The following is an 18,886-nucleotide window of genomic DNA, read 5'->3' on the forward strand; positions in this document are numbered from 1 at the left end:
TTATTATAAAGAAGCTCTCATCAAAAAATAAGAAAACACCAATCAATTAACCTGACCAATGAATGATTAACGTGCTGCTTGAACTGTGGCGCTACAGCGATCTGTCACCACACATTAAAGAGCCACAAAAACACATTGTTTGAATTTGGTGATAATTGACAGAATTTGAAAATTGAGATTGAGGAGAGCAATAGAAGCAATCAAACTAACAATAGGGCAACAATATGCAAGTGTTGTGACCAGTCCCAGTTAGACTAGCACAGTACATGTATCAAAGTTGTTTTTTTTTAAATAGATATAGTATAGTAAGTGTTAGTATTAATAGGTCAAGTGTTGCATAAAAAGATGTATCTTCAGCAGTTTCTTGAAAATGGCTAAAGACTCAGCAGCTCGGGTTGAGTCAGGCAGGTCATTACACCAGCAGAGAACAGTCCAGGTAAAGGTTAGGGAAAGTGATTTTGTGCCTCTTTGAAATGGCACCGCAAGGCGCTGTTCACTCGCAGAATGCAAGCTTCTGGATGGCACGTAGGTCTGGAGTAATGGGTTTAGGAAAAGGGGTTCTGTGGCAATGGTTGTTCTGTAGGAAAACATCAGTGCCTTTAATTTGATGCGGGCGGCAATTGGCAACCAATCTTTTCTTGTTTTGCCTAATCCATAATGTAGTCTTGACCCCTGAACAATAAACACCCTATGGTTTTGTGACATTGATTTTTTTTTTATGTTTAAAAGGAGTGTCAACAGTGTTGTCTCTGAAGTCCAACAGTATCAAACTTCTCTTTTAAATACATTGAGGGACAGAATAAAGACATTAAGACAGTGTGGAGAAGCTCCAAGAGGAGCCACTGGCAACTTTGATGATTTTCAGGATCCTTTCTCCATCATGGCCACCACACACATGCAGGACAGCACCTTTCAGGAGCTTTTTAACCCAGTTAAACCAGAGAGGACAGTGATGTCTCAAAGGGTTTGTAGAGTTTAGAAAGGGACTCTAATTAAGAGTCTTAAACAGTTGTTATCCAATTCCTGAATTCTGGATATGATCAGCACCACACCACAGAGCTGCCACAAAATCCCACCTACTGTTTTGATGACTGATTCTGATTTCAGACAGACATGTGATCAACAACAGCTTCTGAAGATGTACTACACCTATGACAAGCTTTCCAAAAGAAAACCTATGTAACGGCATGTGGTACATATAGAAAAAGACTAAATATGGTCAACTTCCGGTCAAGTAACTATTCTTCCCAGAGCAGCCTTATGGCCCTCTTTCCCAGATGTGTGATGAAACAATAACAACTCTTCTCCGTTCTTACCCTTAAAGCCTTAAAGACCAGGAGAGAGAAAACAGGGAGATAAGGGGCTGATAAGATTTATCTTACAATCCCCTATTTGATCATAAAATGATCAGTTAATCACAGCGTGACTTTTCCTCACAACACTTAATCACTTTCCTTTACCTTCAATAATTATCAGCTTCATAAAACATCTTCAACCTTCAATTAACATTTCCTTACATTCTAAAACAGTGGGTAAAAATTCACTGTTACAACTATTTTGTCATCTTCCACATCTCAATCTCTTCATTCTATGCTTCAGCATCAGGGTGATTTAATCAGTTTCTGTTGAGCAGGTGTCAGTCAAATAAGCAATCTGGTTCTATGAAGATACCGCACTCAATCGCCTGATAGCATCTACTCGTACCCTACCTATATATGATAGATAGATAGATAGAGGTAGACATGGAGGAGACACAGACAAAAATAACAAGACCAAAACAAGACAATAGCATTGCCATTTTCCACACAGTTAACAATACATCAGCACCTAGATTGGTAGGATGAACATCTTCTGTATTAACAGAACTGCTTCTACCTGTGAATGGAAATCTTAGAATGCTTTTGTTAGAGACTAAATATATTTACTCATCAGCAGTGACACAGTAGTAACCTGTGAAAAAAAAAAAAAATAATGTGGGGTGAGGGCTGTCCATTCTCTCAATACATTGAGCATGATGTCATTCCTATTTCTATCAATACCATATATTGTTTTTTTTTTTATCTGATTTTCTCTTCATTATTTGTGATATACAGTGGGTACGGAAAGTATTCAGACCCCCTTAAATTTTTCACTCTTTGTTATATTGCAGCCATTTGCTAAAATCTGGACAACAGATTGTGCAACAAGTTTTGCAACAAGATGCAAAACTTGTTGCATCTTTCCCAAAAAGACTCATGGCTGTATTAGATCAAAAGGGTGCTTCTACTAAATACTGAGCAAAGGGTCTGAATACTTATGACCATGTGATATTTCAGTTTTTCTTTTTTAATAAATCTGCAAAAATGTCAACAATTCTGTGTTTTTCTGTCAATATGGGGTGCTGTGTGTACATTAATGAGGAAAAAAAATGAACTTAAATGATTTTAGCAAATGGCTGCAATTTTACAAAGAGTGAAAAATTTAAGGGGGTCTGAATACTTTCCGTACCCACTGTACAGTGCATTTCAAAATGATTAATCAATGCTTTTCTACATGGACAACACTCAGACCACTTTTAAAATGTTAACAATCACAATGTATTTCATGCACCTGTCACAGAATTAGCTTGATTGAATTCATCCTGACATTCTGAAAAGGAAGAGTTATGTGTGCGCTGCGCAGGTGTGGCATTGCCCCAACAACAACCCAGGCCAGGATAGATAACCCAAATGCATCCATGGCCATTATTTTATTGGGCATAATCCAATTTGTGTGCCCACTTAGAAAATTTGGATACAGCTGTTTATGGCATTTTGTTTGCCTTGGTGCACCATCACTCACACACTTTCACACCCCCATTTTCTGGCCAGAGCATCATCTCTTTTTATCAATGTCTCCGCAGACAGTGAACTGAATAGGGAAAGTATATGGTTATGGGTGGAATACCACCAAGTCCAATCGAATAACACCACTTCGATTTCGACAGAAACTACTGAACGTAGGCACTTTGGCATTCCCGGTGTTCCAAGTTTTTGGACTCATGCAGTCAGACGATGTCAGTCACAAAGGGTTTGAGATTTCTCAACATCTAATTGATCAAATAATCTTTTAGACCTAGGCATGCCACAGTTAGAAGAACCAATTATAATTTCATGAATGCAATTTTTCATTCATCTGTCTAGTATAATTTCATCTTCATTATCAATTTGGTGTTGCTCATGAGCTGCTGTAATAAAAGTTTGGAGATCTCCACATATTCTTGGCCGTCGGGCAGTTTTTGTTCGTCGGCCGACTAAGTTTTCTCAGTGTGTTCTGCACCGTTGGCTAAAGTTGGTCCTCGTCGGCTTTTTTCCGGCCGATTCGAAATGTTGAATCGGCGTCAGCGCTCGTCGGTCCATCTGATCATTCTGATTGGCTGTTCAGCTACTGCCACCTGCTGGTACGGAAAGGCATTTCATCTTGCACAGGTGCAGAACAGACGTGCTACTTGGCCGTCGGGTGTCGAGCGTCGGTTTGGTGTGTCAGGTCAACTTTGGACACAGGCGCTGCCGACGTGAGCCAACCCTGCAGTCTGCTTTCGTCACCACTAGTTCGTCGGCGTCGGCTTGGTGTGTTCCTGCCTTAACACAGCAGGGACAGAACAGGATCTGCTAATGTTCTCCTGTCCAGATCGATTTTGTAGGCAATTTAAAAAATTGTGAAGTCCTTGCAAGGACTTCACAATACCAATTCTTTAAAATCATTAAAAAATTCAGTTAATTGTGAAAAAGGACTGAGAGATATCCTACGGAATAGGAAAACCAGGAAAAGAAATAAATCTCTTCACACATATAATCATCTATTCCTTCTTCCCACGCTCAAAAATCGTGAGAAAAACACCAGTAAATGAAAGGGTGATCAGTCCACTTTCACTTTTCCCGCATTTATCAAAATACGAGGTAATCCACTTTTACCAAATATGGCAAAAGCACGGCATGGAAATTTAAGGATCAATTTCTCAGCAGACAGTAAGATGCACTTAAGCATTTATTTCTACCTGTCTGGAGAAATCCCGGACGAGCCCCCAAAACTATAAGATTATTTTAATCTCTGTTTATTGTCCCTGGTTGTGCCTCATTCTCAGTTTGTCTTTTTCACTCATTGAATGCATAGGCCTATGGGAAAAGAGTCATGAACATGAAGCCAATTCGTTCACAAAACCTTCTCCCAATCTTACTTCTGTACATGGCTTTTATACATGTTTAAGGGGTGGTGTAGCAACTGTCCAATGAGAATATACTTTCATGATATAGGAATGTGGTACATATAGATAAAACAAGTTTAATTAAAGCTGCAAGCAGCAATGAAAGGGCCCTCGCACCCAGGCTCACGGCCACCCATGGGCCTTAGGAAAACAGTGAAAAGTGGGCAACATGCATGTAAGCGAGTAAATACAGGAGAATTATAGCAAAATCATTTAAAAGTTCCAGACTTCCTGCTAAGTGTTGCATGATTTAACGTGTTTCTAGCATGTTTGGTACTTCTTGGCATACTGAAATGAGTTCCTGGGATTGAATTACAGTGTGAAGCATGCCATTTTCTGTTGCCAGCAGGTGGTGCTATGACTAAGTGAAAATTGGCATATAGATGTCTTCAGGCCAGGACTCTTATCACACACGTGAAGTTTGGGGCAGATCGGACATTGTATGCCTGACTTATGGGGCGTTCACACCAGACGCGACTTGCACAAACAAATTGCGTTATTCGCGCGTAGTTGGACGCTTGAACATTTTGAGTTTACGTTTGCGTGAAATTCACTTCACAACAGATGCGAATTCACACCATGAGAGGGGCTTCTGCCAGGCGGCTCCAGTCTTGCTTCTGCACACTTCCTCTGAATAAACACATCAACTCGTCAGCGGGAAAGTAGTTGTAAAATATGGCGAATAAGCTCAATTTGCCAGCTTTAGCTAGCTTGTAGTCTCAAAAAAAAAATATATATAAATATAGCTCAAATTGAGTAAAGAGCGTTTTTTACAACTTACCAGATTGTCCGACCTCTTCACTCACTTTCTTCCAAGCAAGATCCTTTTTATTCCTGTTTCTATAAAAGTATGAAGATGTATTATACAGCGACGATGATTTTGTCCTCCATTGTTGTTTCGGATTTCTGCCTCCTCTCGCTACGTCGTAATCACGTCACTACTAGAGCAAGCTCCTGATTGGTTAATGCGGCGCAAATTTTCGCCAAAGTTCAGACTTTTCAACTCGCGCGTTATGCGCATCAGATGCCCGGAACGCTCTATTCGTGCCACCGGATGTCTATTCGCATCTTTGCATTGACTTAACATGTAAATCACTCGCACTTAACGCTTCATTCGCGTCTGGTGTGAACGCACCATTACAACAGCTTCTTCCTTCATGGTGAAACATCAGACCACGGACACGCCCTTCAACGAAAACTCAAGATCTTTGCAATTTAACATCGCTAAGGGCTTAAGATTAGACTGACAACAAATGATGTTGATCTGGTTAAATCTCTGAGGAGTTAATCACAGTGTAAAACATGTCATTTCCTGTGTCCCGCGGGTGGCGCTATGACTGTAACTGAATATTGCCATGTAGATGTCTTCAGGTTAGGACTATTATCAAACATGTGAAGTTTGGAGCAGATCGGACATTGTATACCCAAGTTACAACAACTTCCTGTTTCATGGCAAAACATCAAATTTTGTCAGGCCACCACAGACACACCCTTTGGCGAAAACTCTAGATTTTCGCAATGAAATTTCTCGAAGGCCTTTAGATTAGACTGACCAAATATGACATTGATCTGATTAAAGCTCTAGGAGGAGTTCGTTAAAGTACAACATCTATAAATGGCAAAAAATGGCAAGTTAATTCAAAATATCTGACTTCCTGTTCAGTTTCAGATTTTGCTCCAAGAGACTTTTTTGTACGTATAGCCCTAAATATGGTCAACTTCCGGTCAAGTAACCATTCTTCCCAGAGCAGCCTTATGGCACTCTTTCCTAGACCAAGAAAGGGAGACTCTTTCTTAGCTGCTTTCCAAGAAACACACACACATACATAGAGTACATTAAAAACAGATGTGTGATGAAACAATAACAACTCTTCTCCATTCACCGTTGTAGCCTTAAAGACCAGGAAAGAGAAAACGGAGAAACAGAGAAAGTCAGGCTGATAAGATTTATCTTACAAAGACTTAAACACAATGTCTGTATAATAAACCGTTAAAAAGGATTTGATGATCACTAGTCTAGTGATTGTACGTTATTCTTTGTTTTCATCATTCAGGTTGGATTTCAGCTTTATTGGATGTTTTTTTTTTTTTTTTTTTAAACAAAGCAGCTGATATTGCAAGCAGGAAGCTAGTGAACTGCCAAGTTGCTTTCACTGATTAAACACGTGGGAACACACATGGAAGCTCTTTAGGACCATGAATGTGGAATCTGCTTTACAGACACGCCTGTTTTGCACACGTCACTCAAACACAGAGCCAGGAAAAAGGAATCACATTTCCACAGTTCAGGGAAAGAGGAACTGAAACTGAAGTGTAGTTGAGCTGTTGTGTGTTTGTGTCTCTATTCATGCAGTAAAATGGCAGAAGCCAGAATTTCAGTGGATCAGAATGAGTTCCTTTGTCCAGTGTGTCTGGATCTTCTGAAGGATCCAGTGACCACTTCCTGTGGACACAGTTACTGTAAGAGCTGTATTACAGACTTCTGGGATCAGGAGGATCAGAAGAGAGTCTACAGCTGCCCTCAATGCAGACAGACCTTCAGTCCAAGACCTGCTTTATCTAAAAACACCATGCTGGCTGAAGTGGTGGAGAAACTGAAGAAGAGAAAACTTCCTGCTGACTGTTACGATGGAGCTGGAGATGTGCAGTGTGACATCTGTACTGGAAGAAAACACAAAGCCGTCAAGTCCTGTCTGGTGTGTCTGGAGTCTTACTGTCAGAATCACCTTGAACAACATGAGAGTTTGTTTAAAGGAAAGAGACACAATCTGACTGAAGCCACTGGACGACTGCAGGAGATGATCTGCCAGAAACACGACAAGATCCTTGAGGTTTTCTGCCGCACTGATCAGAAGTGTATATGTGTGCTGTGTATGGATGAACATAAAAACCACAACACTGTATCAGCTGCAGCACAGAGGACAGAGAAACAGGTATGAACTTAAAGAGGTCCCCTTATGCTCATTTACAGGTTCATAATTTTTTTATGGGGTCTAGTAGAATACATTTACATCATTTAATGTATGTTTTCACCCTCTATCTGAACACCAATTTAGCTTCAGTTTCTTTATAACACGCCTTCCGAAAATCGCAGTCTGCTCTGATTGGTCTACTGCTTAGAGTGCATGTCAGAAATGTAACATGCCTGGAGGGATGCTGGAAGAATAGATGCACGTATGACATCATGTTGTAGGCCAATCAGCAGTTAGCATCACACTTGTTTCATTGACAAAATCCCAATAGGATCCCAATAGGGTTTTTCCATAGGCTTTTAGTTTATCGCAAAAAAAAAAGCTCTGTGACCTACAAAAGTTCATGATACTTACACATTTTATCCTTCAAAATAATTTTCACAGATGAACACGTCACCAGAAGTAAAAAGCTAATGTTAGGCTATAAACAAACTACACCACGGTCCCATGACTTCAACGTCACCATCACTAAGCTTCCGACAGCTCTTTCAGTTTTTATCTAAAAACATTTTCCCAGAACGTTTGAGTTAGAATAGTTTATAAGAGCACACTTATGAGCATAATGAGGCTGTAAATGCAGATGCACAACTCTTGGTGATTTGGTGAGGCAAAAACCGTGTCTCTTGGACATGGTGACAACACACTAGTAATACAACTCAACCAGGCCTCGACCCTTTATATACCAAGAGAAAATTATACAAGTTTGTAAAGACATGAGGATGAGTAAACAATTAAAGAATTTACATTTCTGGGTGAACTATCCCTTTAAAACTAGACATTGATGAAGTAATGCTGACACTTATAAATGAACCCGTAATCATACTCTGAAAGATCTTTAATCCCTCAGTCTCACCACTTCACTGATACTGGATTCATATCTGTTTACTTGATGATTTATGTGATGTTTCTCCTGTTATTGGTTTGTCCTTTAGCACCAGCTGAAGGAGACGCAGAGGTTGTTCCAGCAGAGGATCTAGCAGAGAGAGAAAGATCTTCAGCAGCTGAGAGAGGCTGTGGAGTCTCATAAGGTGAGTCTGGAGAAGAAGAGAAGTTTGAGAAGTCTCAGTCAGGACTCACTGAAGCCACTGTGTGATTGTGATGTGTGTCCTAACAGCGCTCTGCACAGACAGCAGTGGAGGACAGTGAGAGGATCTTCACTGAGCTCATCCGCTCCATTGAGAGAAGCCGCTCTGAGGCCACACAGCGGATCAGAGATCAGGAAAAGGCTGCAACGAGTCGAGCTGAAGGACGACTGGAGCGACTGGAGCAGGAGATCAATGATCTGAGGAGGAGAGACGCTGAGCTGGAGCAGCTTTCACACACACAGGATCACATCCATTTCCTGCAGGTAACAGAGATCTAGAAGAACAGGATCATAGTGGACTTGAGCAAGAGACTCACAGAGAAACATTTCATGAGAGCAGAATGAGCCGTTGACTGAAGTGTTGATCTGTGTGTTCGGTTATTATATAATCATCAGTCAGACTCTCATCTGATCATCTTCTTTTGAAAGAGATGCACTTACAAATGTAGTTCAGCTCTGGAAATCTCTTAGGAAACATTTTTCTGAAAGATATATTGAGCTTCCAGACAGCAACAGCTCAAAACTTCACTAATATTTAAACTTTTTATTTTCAGTTTCACCCAGCTAGATTTCCCATCATCTCTTTACTCATCCTTTTAAAATCTTTGACTTATACTACAACATTTTGAGTAATGTTTACCAAAATCAGATAATCTTGCTAAACCTGCTAAAAAACTATTTGCTGATAACACATTCATGAATTTGACAGTTAAGTCCATAAACAGGAAGTGAGGCTGTATATTAGCAATGCTTCAACATATTTAACGCTTTGAATAGAGTTACTAAAGATCAACAAGAACTGCTCAAATCTGACAGTAGTGCAGGTTATTGGCTGAAGTGTGGAGGTGATGAGCTTTGATTTCTGTTTTCTGTAGAGTTTTCCAGTCTCTCTCAGCTCCTCCTGAATCTACAGACGTAAATGACGATCCCTTCATTTCTCTCTCCTCTTTTGATGGCGTGAGAAAATCTGTCCGTCAGCTGAGAGACATACTGGAGGATTTCTGCAAAGAGGAGCTCAAGAAGATCTCTGTCAGAGGTAAAGTCCTGGAGATTCATCTGCTCTCAGAAATGATCCTCCATCATCTCATATCATGTAGAAGATCATATTAGAAATGTCTTCGGAACGGATGCAGGGATCATTTTCTCTTGACATGATAATCACACTCTTCATGTCTGTTGATTTCACAGTCACTTTCACCAACATTGTTCCCAGGACCAGGAACGACTTCCTACAATGTAAGTCACTAAGAAAACAAGCAGAAAAACTCACTGAGTGTGTTCATGTTCTTCCTGTAGAAGGAGAAAGAAAACATGACAGAAGAGTTTTATAGTTGATCATGTAAATGATGATTTGCACAGGATATCTGGTCAACTGTACTGAGACACTGATGATATATTGAACATGAAGAGTTCAGATACATTAAAAGATCAGATTCATAATTCCTGATTCTGATGTGTTTTCTCTCCATCAGATTCCCATGAGTTCACTCTGGATCTGAACGCAGTGAATAAACTCCTCTGTCTGTCTGAGAATAACAGAGTGATTACTAGCACTGACACAAAGCAGTCGTATCCTGATCATCCAGACAGATTTGATGGATCGAATCGTCAGGTGTTGTGTAGAGAGAGTGTGTGTGGACGCTGTTACTGGGAGATTGAGTGGAGTGGTGATGTGTTTATATCAGTGTCATATAAGAGCATCAGCAGGAAGGGAGAGGATAATAAGTGTTTGTTTGGACGTAATAATCAGTCCTGGAGTTTGTACTGCTCTTCCATCTTTGGTTGCTCATTCAGACACAATAACATAGTGGCTAAACTCCCAGTAAAGTCCATCAGCAGTAGAATAGGAGTGTTTGTGGATCACAGTGCAGGAACTCTGTTCTTCTACAGCGTCTCTGGAGACACAATGAGCCTCATCCACACAGTCCAGACCACATTCACTCAACCGCTCTATCCTGGGTTTGGGGTTTATGTTGGATCATCAGTGAAACTGTGTTTATGAATCAGAATAGACTATAGAGAGATTCTACCCATAATGCTTTGAGCTCATGATAAATCAGTAACAGTGAGATGTTATAGAATCTCTTATTTTCTCTTCATTACATTAATACTACAGCTGAACTTCTGTCAGTGAAATAACATGTCAGAATAAATGTGTGTAATGAATCCTCATAGAGACACACTGTAAAAAAAAAAAAATCCTAATTTTACAGAAAATTACTCTAAATTGTTTGCAGTATTTTTCTGTAATTTTAAATTGTTTAAAACTATGTAAAATTACAAACAATATCTGTAAATTAACAATTATATCATTAATGACAAATTACAGTAATTCTCATTTTTTATACAGGAAAATAACGTTTTATACAGTATTTTTCTGTTTTCTTAAATTACAGACAAATTCATGTAAAATTACAAACAATATCTGTAAATTAACAATGACTATTATTTTACGGATTATATCATTAATGACAAATTACAGCAATTTTCAGTTTTTAATATGGGAAAATTTCTGTATTATTTATACAGTATTTTTCTGTTTTCTTAAATTACATACAAATTAATATAAAATTACAAACAATATCTGTAAATTAACAACGACTATTATTTTACGGATTATATCATTAATGACAAATTACAGCAATTTTCAGCTTTTAATATGGGAAAATTACTGTATTATTTACAAGTTTTTTTTTTTTCTTCTGTTTTCTTAAATTACATGCAAATTCATCTAAAATTACATGAATAATCACAACCTGCAATTAAACATGTAGCTCATTATATGAAAGAGTGATATATCCATACTAACAATTTAACATTCTTCTTTGTAATTTTAATCTTATTGGTTTCATTTTTAGCTGTATTTTAAAATCTGTAATTATGGGTACAAAGCAAGCTATGTAGCAAACTAAATATCAAACAATACAGTATGTTTGTTTTTAAAGTGTACAAAGCTGCTCTGCTCTACACGTTTAAACTTTCAGGCCTTTGCCCACACACAAGTTGATCTAAATTTTGAATAGAGATGAGAAAAGCACGCATATTCTTTACAAGCTCAAACTCCCCAAAAAACCCATCAACTTTCACGAACACACTCATGGCATACTGCCATTTTAAAGCATTGGTGGTCATATGTTATCTGATCAGAATATGCATTTGTTATTTGGAGTGTGTGAGAGAAACCCTATACTGAGACATTTGAAACTAGAAAAAGCAGACTTGAATGCATCCCAGCATGCAATGTGTGGAAAACACACATTCAATGGAAAATTTATAATCATCAGTTTGTCAGATATGCACGTCTGTATTGAAAACACCTTGTATTAACCACTGACTCATCATGCTGCTGCAAGCACTACAGTGTTGAAATGAATGACAAAACGTTCATTACTGAACTGAGTTCTCAATTATTGTTGAATTAGTTAGACAGCATTTCAAAATTTATTTCATAAACTTTGGATTTTGGAATAAATAATCTGAGAACAGTCATGTACACTCGTTCGACAGAGACGACATGAAAACGCCACCATCATGATTTTGGATCTACTGTGAAGCTTTTATATGGAGCTGGTGAGTAACTTTTTGCAAACTCATGTCTAAGTTAATAATTAATATTGGATTATTAAACAAATTAAAATTCATTTGAGTGTCTTTCTGTGTGTGTGTGTGTGTGTGTGTGTGTGTGTGTGTCTTAATGATCCAGAAGTTTTGGAAATGAAAATCGTCTGCCACATGATATTCAGAGGAAGTGAGTATTCATGACATATTAACATTAATACTGTAAACGATACTGTGCCCTTATGTGTGAGGAAATGCGTTTGAACGTAGGCAAACTCTGCACCAAGGCACCACTCTGGTTCTAATTTACCTTCTTTAGTTTAAAGGGATTGTTCACCCAAAAATGAAAATTCTGTCATTAAAGCTGCAGTTTAATGCACTTCTGAAGTGGCAGTGAAATTGGCCGATTTTGGGTGCGTAAGATGTGAAGGATTCTATGGTCCAGTTAGTATTTTCACCCCATAATGGCGGCCGCGCTACCGGAGCGCCATATAGTGGCTGTTGCCCAAAAAGTATCAGAGTGTCGCCTCTTGGGTTCTATACTCTTTGATACTACCATAATATCTGGTATAAATGGTTTCTGCACCCAAACATTACAGTTTTGCCTATTAGACAGAATCTCACACATTCATTCAGAGTCTAGGGAGCGTCTTATTTCGCTCTATATAACGTGAATCGATTTATCGTAAACACGAATTCAGGTACTGGAAAGAAGTGATGAGAGAAACGGTCTTTTTGAATCTCGAGTCATTTGAATCAATTGCTTCGTAAAATGATTCAGTGATTCGAATTATAGGCATAATAAATACAAAGACGCACCATTGGCCGATTTGGTATGTAAGTTTATTAATGCCAAAATGTTTTTGAAATAAAAAGCTTGTTGAATTGCGCTAATTGGAAAAAAAAATAGGCCTATTGCATTAGCCATGCTTGCATTTTAATGCATTGTATTTTTAGGGCTTGCATTTTTATAGGCTGAAATTCAACATGGTCGTGTATTTAAGCTGTGAATATTTCAGTTCAAAACATTTCACACACATTTTCATTATTAAAAATGAGAAGATTCATATTTACCTTTCAGATTTCGCTTCCAACATATTCAGTCTGTTTAAAAATACAACCTAATATATTCAACAGGCAATTTTTTTTTTCAACCCTACATGTAAGCAGTTTTCTCTACCTAATTTAATAGCTAATTTAGGGACCGTCTATAAAGTTACAAACAGCATTGGTATACACGTTTCTAACTTCAGTGGCATTTAATGAGAACGACTTAGTCATAAAGCCAGTAGTGCGCACACCTTTTAGATTTTTTATATTTATTAAAATAAATAAGGGCCCATATGTTAGTGAAAAAATAAAAATACTTACACATGATTTAACAGTTTATTTCTATTAAATATCAAAAATATAAAAGGTGTGCATCATTCATACCTGACACCTACATGGTTTTATGACTGTAAGTCATTCTTCAAATGATATTGAGCTTTAAATGATGGTATATTATGTGTATAAACCATAGACTGTAAAAAATATGGACGACGCACCTTCACTCTCTTCCATTGTAGTAACTGAAGCCGTCAGTGTGTCAATATGGCGCTGACACCTTGAGTCTCGAGTCTGCGCACAGTGAACTTGAAACACGAGTAGTGAGCGCGAAGTGGTCCCGCCCAAACTCAGAACAACTCATTCTTTCGGTGTGAAATAAACAGTTATGGAAGTGTATGCATGTGAAAGGTAATTCCCCAAAATGTGGTTTGGATTGTGCGACGGTTTGTAAAACCTCAAAATAGTCAGGCATTTTTTATTCAGTCCACTTATGAAAGCTACGGCAAGTTGCCCCTACAAATATGGCGGCACGGTCGACATGTGATCCAGCGGCCAAAGGGGCTCAAAACAGTGTAAATGAACAAGAACAACATCTTTTACAAACAAACTGCAAATGCTTTCATGAAAGTGTAATCTATTAAATGTAATGTGAAATGTAAATGATAAATATGAACTTTATGTATTATTTGTATATATTTTGTTAATCAGATCATTTAAGTCAATTTACTCTGACTCTGACTGACTCTCTTACCAGTGTACTGAACTAGATCTGATTGAGACGCTCTCAGAGATTTTACTCCTGGTGAAGTGACTCAGATCCACGTGACATACGTTATAAAGATGGAGTTTATTAAAGAGGAGACTGAAGACATGAATATTGAAGAAACTGAGAAACAAACAGGTTGGTTTCATTCTCAAAGCTGAGCTCTACAGAAATGAATGATATTTTTTAAAAAATGTCATATAACTGTCCTAATTAAAGCACTTTTATTTAACATGGAGCGGGTTGGCTGCTTCAATCTGAAAAGATCCTGTATCCACATAGGGCATTTATTATGACACACATTAAATTAGGAAAAATAATACAGAAGTAGCCCAAACAAAACTATTATTATGTGCAACATTTTCCCCAAAATCATCTTCTGAATTAAACAATGAAAACAATTTTCACTTTAGTGGTACAGTAACTACAATTCAGACTGTCCAAAAAAATAAAAAATAAATATACCAAATTCTCAATACAAAAGACCAGCTTCCTCAGTCTCTGGGTCACAAGAGATGCCGTTTGGCAGTGAGCAACGCTATGCCTTACCACTCTCATCCGCCTCTTTCGTCAGCAGGCACTTCCTTGTGGAAAACTTGGAGCCAGTGTTACACCACAATCATGACCCCACTCCAGGACGTTTTGCCCGCCGGGTTGGGCCCCTGTGCTCCACCTCGCTGCCCCACTGCGGGAACGTCTGTAGTCTCATTGGTGCCACTCCAAGTGTCTTGGAGTCTGGCTAGCACCAGACACAAAAAGACACAAAACTAATTCCCTATGAGTGCTCTGTAAAAGAATTTGTGTGTAAAATATGTAGTCTGTCTTTGCAAAGTGATATTGCCAACCACTGGCCAGGCCATGAATAATACAGTGTTTTAGTCATTTTCGCAAATCCGTGTGAACGGAGATCACTTTGACAAGTTGTCATCTGTACAATGGGAAAAAAAATAAGTGTCCGTTTTTAGCACATTGTTGTGTAAACGTACCCTAAGGCCCCGAGTCCACCAAAGCGTTTTTAGCCAGCTGAAAACGCTAGACGCTCTGCTTAAAACGCCTATCTGTGAGCGCTTCGGAAGCGCAACGTTTTTTTCAGTTGAGACGCTTTGTTGCTATGATACGGAATATCCGTGGCACTGTTACTTATAACTGATTTTGCAGGTAATCTGTTTCAGACTTAGCAAGTACTCTACATTGCGTCAACATTTTATGTCTGTTCGGAGACCAGCAATATTAATTTCACATCCATTTTGTTTCCCAAGACACAAAAGCTGCATTTACGGGTAATTCAATTTCTTCGTGGTTTCCCTATCTGTGTATATCATGGCTTGCACGTCTTAACATGTATAAATGTTTGGATGTTAGGTTGCTTTGTCATTAAACTGGTGTTAACTTTTTTTTTTTTTTTTGTTCTTTTTTTCACCTTAGACCTGATGGCACTGAAAGAGGAGAGTGAAGTACTGAATGAAATGGAAGTGAAAGATCAACATAATCATCATGATTTAATTACTGGGGAAACACCTTGTAGTTGCTCACAGACTGAAAAGACTTCCTCACAAAAAATGGCTCAAAAAAAAGGGACTAGAAATAATTTTGTCTGCCAACAGTGTGAAAAGAGTTTCAATAGAAAAGGAAACTTTGACAGGCACATGAAAATTCACAATGGAAAGGATCCTTTTACATGCAAACAGTTTGGAAACGGATTCAATCAAAAAGAAAGCCTTAACAGGCACATGAGAACTCACAATCCTTACACCGGCCAACAGTGTAGAACAAGTTTCACTCTGAAAGGAAGCTTTTACAGACTCATGGAAATTCCCACTGAAAAGCCTTACACCTGCCCTCAGTGTGCAAAGAGTTTCACTCAGAAAGGACACTTTAAAGACCACATAAGAATTCACACTGGAGAGAAGCCTTTCACCTGCCAACAATGTGGAAAAAGTTTCAACCGAAAAGGAATCCTTAACAGACACATGCAAACTCACAATACAGAGAAGCCTTACACGTGTCCTCAGTGTGGAAAGAGTTTCAGTGAACATGGAAACTTTGAAGTCCACTTGAGAATTCACACTGGAGAGAAGCTTTTCACCTGCCAACATTGTGAAAAAAGTTTCAACCAAAAACGAATCCTTAACAGGCACATGAACATTCACACTTGGAAGTAGCTGTTTATATATGGTCAGTGTGGAAAGAGTTTCAGATGTACAGAAAACTTAAAGTACCACGAGTACTTGTGTATGAGAGAACGTGTGGAATGAGTTTTACAGACAGGAAACACTTTAAAAATCATGTAATAACTCACACCAGAGAGAAGCCTTTCATGTGCCATCACTGTGGAAAGACTTGCAGAAATAAAGCAAACCTTGAGGTTCACATAAGTGTCCTGATATACCCAGGCAGAGCTGTTTTTGGTTCTTTGCTTAGAAGTTAAAAGAAGTTCAAAATATGTGAGCAGCGGACTGAGGGGGGTTTCACACTGACAGTTTAGTTTGAAACGGGGCACGGTGTGCACCGGGGTACCGAACCCCAGAGTTCTTGCGGGGAGGAGAAAATCATCCCATGTTTTACTCGCCCTCAAGCCATCTTAGGTGTATATGACCATCTTCTTTCAGATGAACACAATCAGAGATGTATTTAAAAATATACCCACAGGAGATTCTGGAAAGACGGAGAATACTGATCCCACTTATGGAGCAATTCCGCCAAAATGTAAGAAAAGCTGTCCTCACTGTAGATCGACTATATGTTGATGGGAAGCTATACAGGAATGACAGTATATCATGGTTATAATCACTAAGAAAGAGGTAAAGGGGACAAAATGTCGCCAATGAATGCTAAATAAACACCTGTCTGCCACATAAAAAAAAATGTCTGTGTACTCATTTAAACAAGAAGGTTTTCAGTTTTTTACGTTGTGTTTGTTTGATAATGAATGTGAACTGTATGTATATATTACATTATATTTTCATTGTATAATAGGATACAGATGCTCATATTAAATGTTGAACAAGGTAATATAATATTCAGCACAACATGTCATGTTTGAAATGTTTATTACAAGAAACTCACCTTTTGCAAAAACAATACAAAAGATTTACAAATACACAATTAACACATTTTTACTGCATATTGCATACCCTCATGCCCAATTTTTTCACAATTTTTCCTCAATATCCAACCTCTCTCAATCAGCTGTGTTCCCTAGGGGTTGCTATGTCGAAACGGAATACCCACGCTGCCATGCTGAAGGGATGAGTGCCCTATTGGCTGAGCTAAGTCTAAAAACTCGGAGGAGTCCTCATCCCTAAGGCACACCAGAGCAGCACGATCATAGACCAGAGGTTCTCAAGAACAGAGGCCTCAACAGGATGACTCTAAAGAGAGGAAGCCTAACAACGTTCATGTTCAGGCCAGCATCCAATGAGGCTCATTGTCTGTCATTGCATCCTTCTATATCCTAACTTTTTCCATATTTTGAATCTCATCCTGTAATTTTTTCACGTTTTTTCCATTCATGGTGTACAGTTTTATTTATCCTGAGCTCTTTCTATACACCATGCTCATAATGTCCTCTGCCTCTGAGGTTTTACACTGAATAACCACTTCCTGCCTATGTGACTTCCTATCTCTTGAGGCCATTGTATGACTGCTAGGCCGACTTTTGACTCTTGAAAATCTCCTCTTTGCAACCCATCTCGGCTTGGTAACCACAAAAGTATCTCCCCTGACTCCGTTTCCTGGACTGAGGTTTCTGCCCTTAAGGCCTTTTTCTCCCAAGCTTTTACCTGGTGATCCCCCCAGGTATATACTTGTATTGAGATGCTGCTGGATTTTCCCTGGGCTTTTTTCCCTGCCATAGTAGAGCGTCGCCTACTTCAGGTTTTTCAACTTTATAGCCCCTCTAGACCTTTCTCTAGGTCTCACGGGTACTGATCCCGTTTCTTGGCCCTTCAGTCCGTTCTCTGGACTGGTATATACTAATTCCCTCTGGACCAGTATTTACAGAATCCTTTCTGGAAACTTTCAACTTAAAACTCAAACCTCGAGCCACCCACGTTGGGCGCCATGTTCTTTGGTGTGACCTTTTGTCTTACACCTTTAACCCTATGATTAGTCAGGTAAGGTAAGGTTAGTCAAATCTAGCCTAAACCATATAGTACTCACCCACCTGTTCTTTAGGAAGTTTCACCCATCAACTTCTCTATGTCCTGTATGATCCAATCTTCCTGTTGTAGGACTACTTCGTAGATCCTGTTGAATCATCCTGGCATCCTTCCGCTGTCACCTACGCTGTTGTCTTCTTCTAGCTATTTTCCCCTTCTTTTTGTCAGTTACATTTTTTCAGATAGCTTGAAACAAATACATTTGCCAGGAATGATTTTCTTATACACAATAACTAAAGAAAAGGGGAAAGAGAAAAAAAAAATATATATATATATATATATATTATATAAAACCGAAAAACCAACTTCCCATCCCTGGCCTGTTAATGTACAATCAGATGATATTAATACACAACACTTCAATTAAAGGATTAGTTCACTTTGAAATGAAAATTAGCCCAAGCTTTACTCACCCTCAAGCCATCCTAGGTGTATATGACTTTCATCCATCATAAATATGTGCTCCACGCAGCTCCGAGGGGTTAATAAAGGCCTTCTGAATAGAAGCGATGCGTTTGTGTAAACAATATCCATATTTAAACAAGTTATGAAGTAATATATGTAGCTTCCACCAGACCGCCTTCTACTATTAAGCTGTACAAAAAGGGTGCGAGGGGGCAGCCCTGTCTAGTCCCTCTCTGGAGATAGAAGGGTTCTGATATTGTTTTATTCTTTAAGATCCTGAGCTGATGGGATACTGTATAAAACTTTAAGCCACTTTATAAACTCATCTCCCAAATCAAATTTCTTGAGCACCGCAAACAAATAAAGCCACTCCACTCGGTCATACACCTTCTC

The 18,886-nt window shown here is 38.8% G+C and overlaps 1 protein-coding gene and 1 long non-coding RNA gene across 4 annotated transcripts in view; both read left to right on the top strand.

Annotated features, from left to right (window-relative positions):
* The first annotated feature begins 6,163 nt into the window (after positions 1 to 6,163).
* Positions 6,164 to 18,886, top strand: part of LOC127511460 (uncharacterized) — an 87,387-nt gene continuing 74,664 nt past the window's right edge. The window contains exon 1 of the mRNA XM_051892274.1: positions 6,164 to 7,053. Coding sequence (XP_051748234.1) covers positions 6,580 to 7,053 — 474 coding nt within the window. The 5' untranslated portion in view covers positions 6,164 to 6,579. The remainder of the gene's footprint in view (positions 7,054 to 18,886) is intronic.
* Positions 9,157 to 16,793, top strand: LOC127511272 (uncharacterized). 3 transcript variants are annotated; one of them, XR_007929946.1, is made up of 7 exons: positions 9,157 to 9,314; positions 9,467 to 9,514; positions 9,751 to 11,848; positions 11,982 to 12,026; positions 13,920 to 14,066; positions 14,506 to 15,208; positions 15,354 to 16,793. It is a non-coding gene; the product is annotated as an uncharacterized LOC127511272 (long non-coding RNA). The 3 variants fall into 3 exon arrangements; XR_007929948.1 differs by lacking the exon at positions 14,506 to 15,208 and having other exon boundaries at positions 9,751 to 9,890; positions 11,786 to 11,848; XR_007929947.1 differs by lacking the exon at positions 14,506 to 15,208 and having other exon boundaries at positions 11,985 to 12,026.

Source organism: Ctenopharyngodon idella, chromosome 4 (assembly GCF_019924925.1).
Source record: "Ctenopharyngodon idella isolate HZGC_01 chromosome 4, HZGC01, whole genome shotgun sequence".
In the NCBI taxonomy this organism is placed as follows: Eukaryota; Metazoa; Chordata; class Actinopteri; order Cypriniformes; family Xenocyprididae; genus Ctenopharyngodon; species Ctenopharyngodon idella.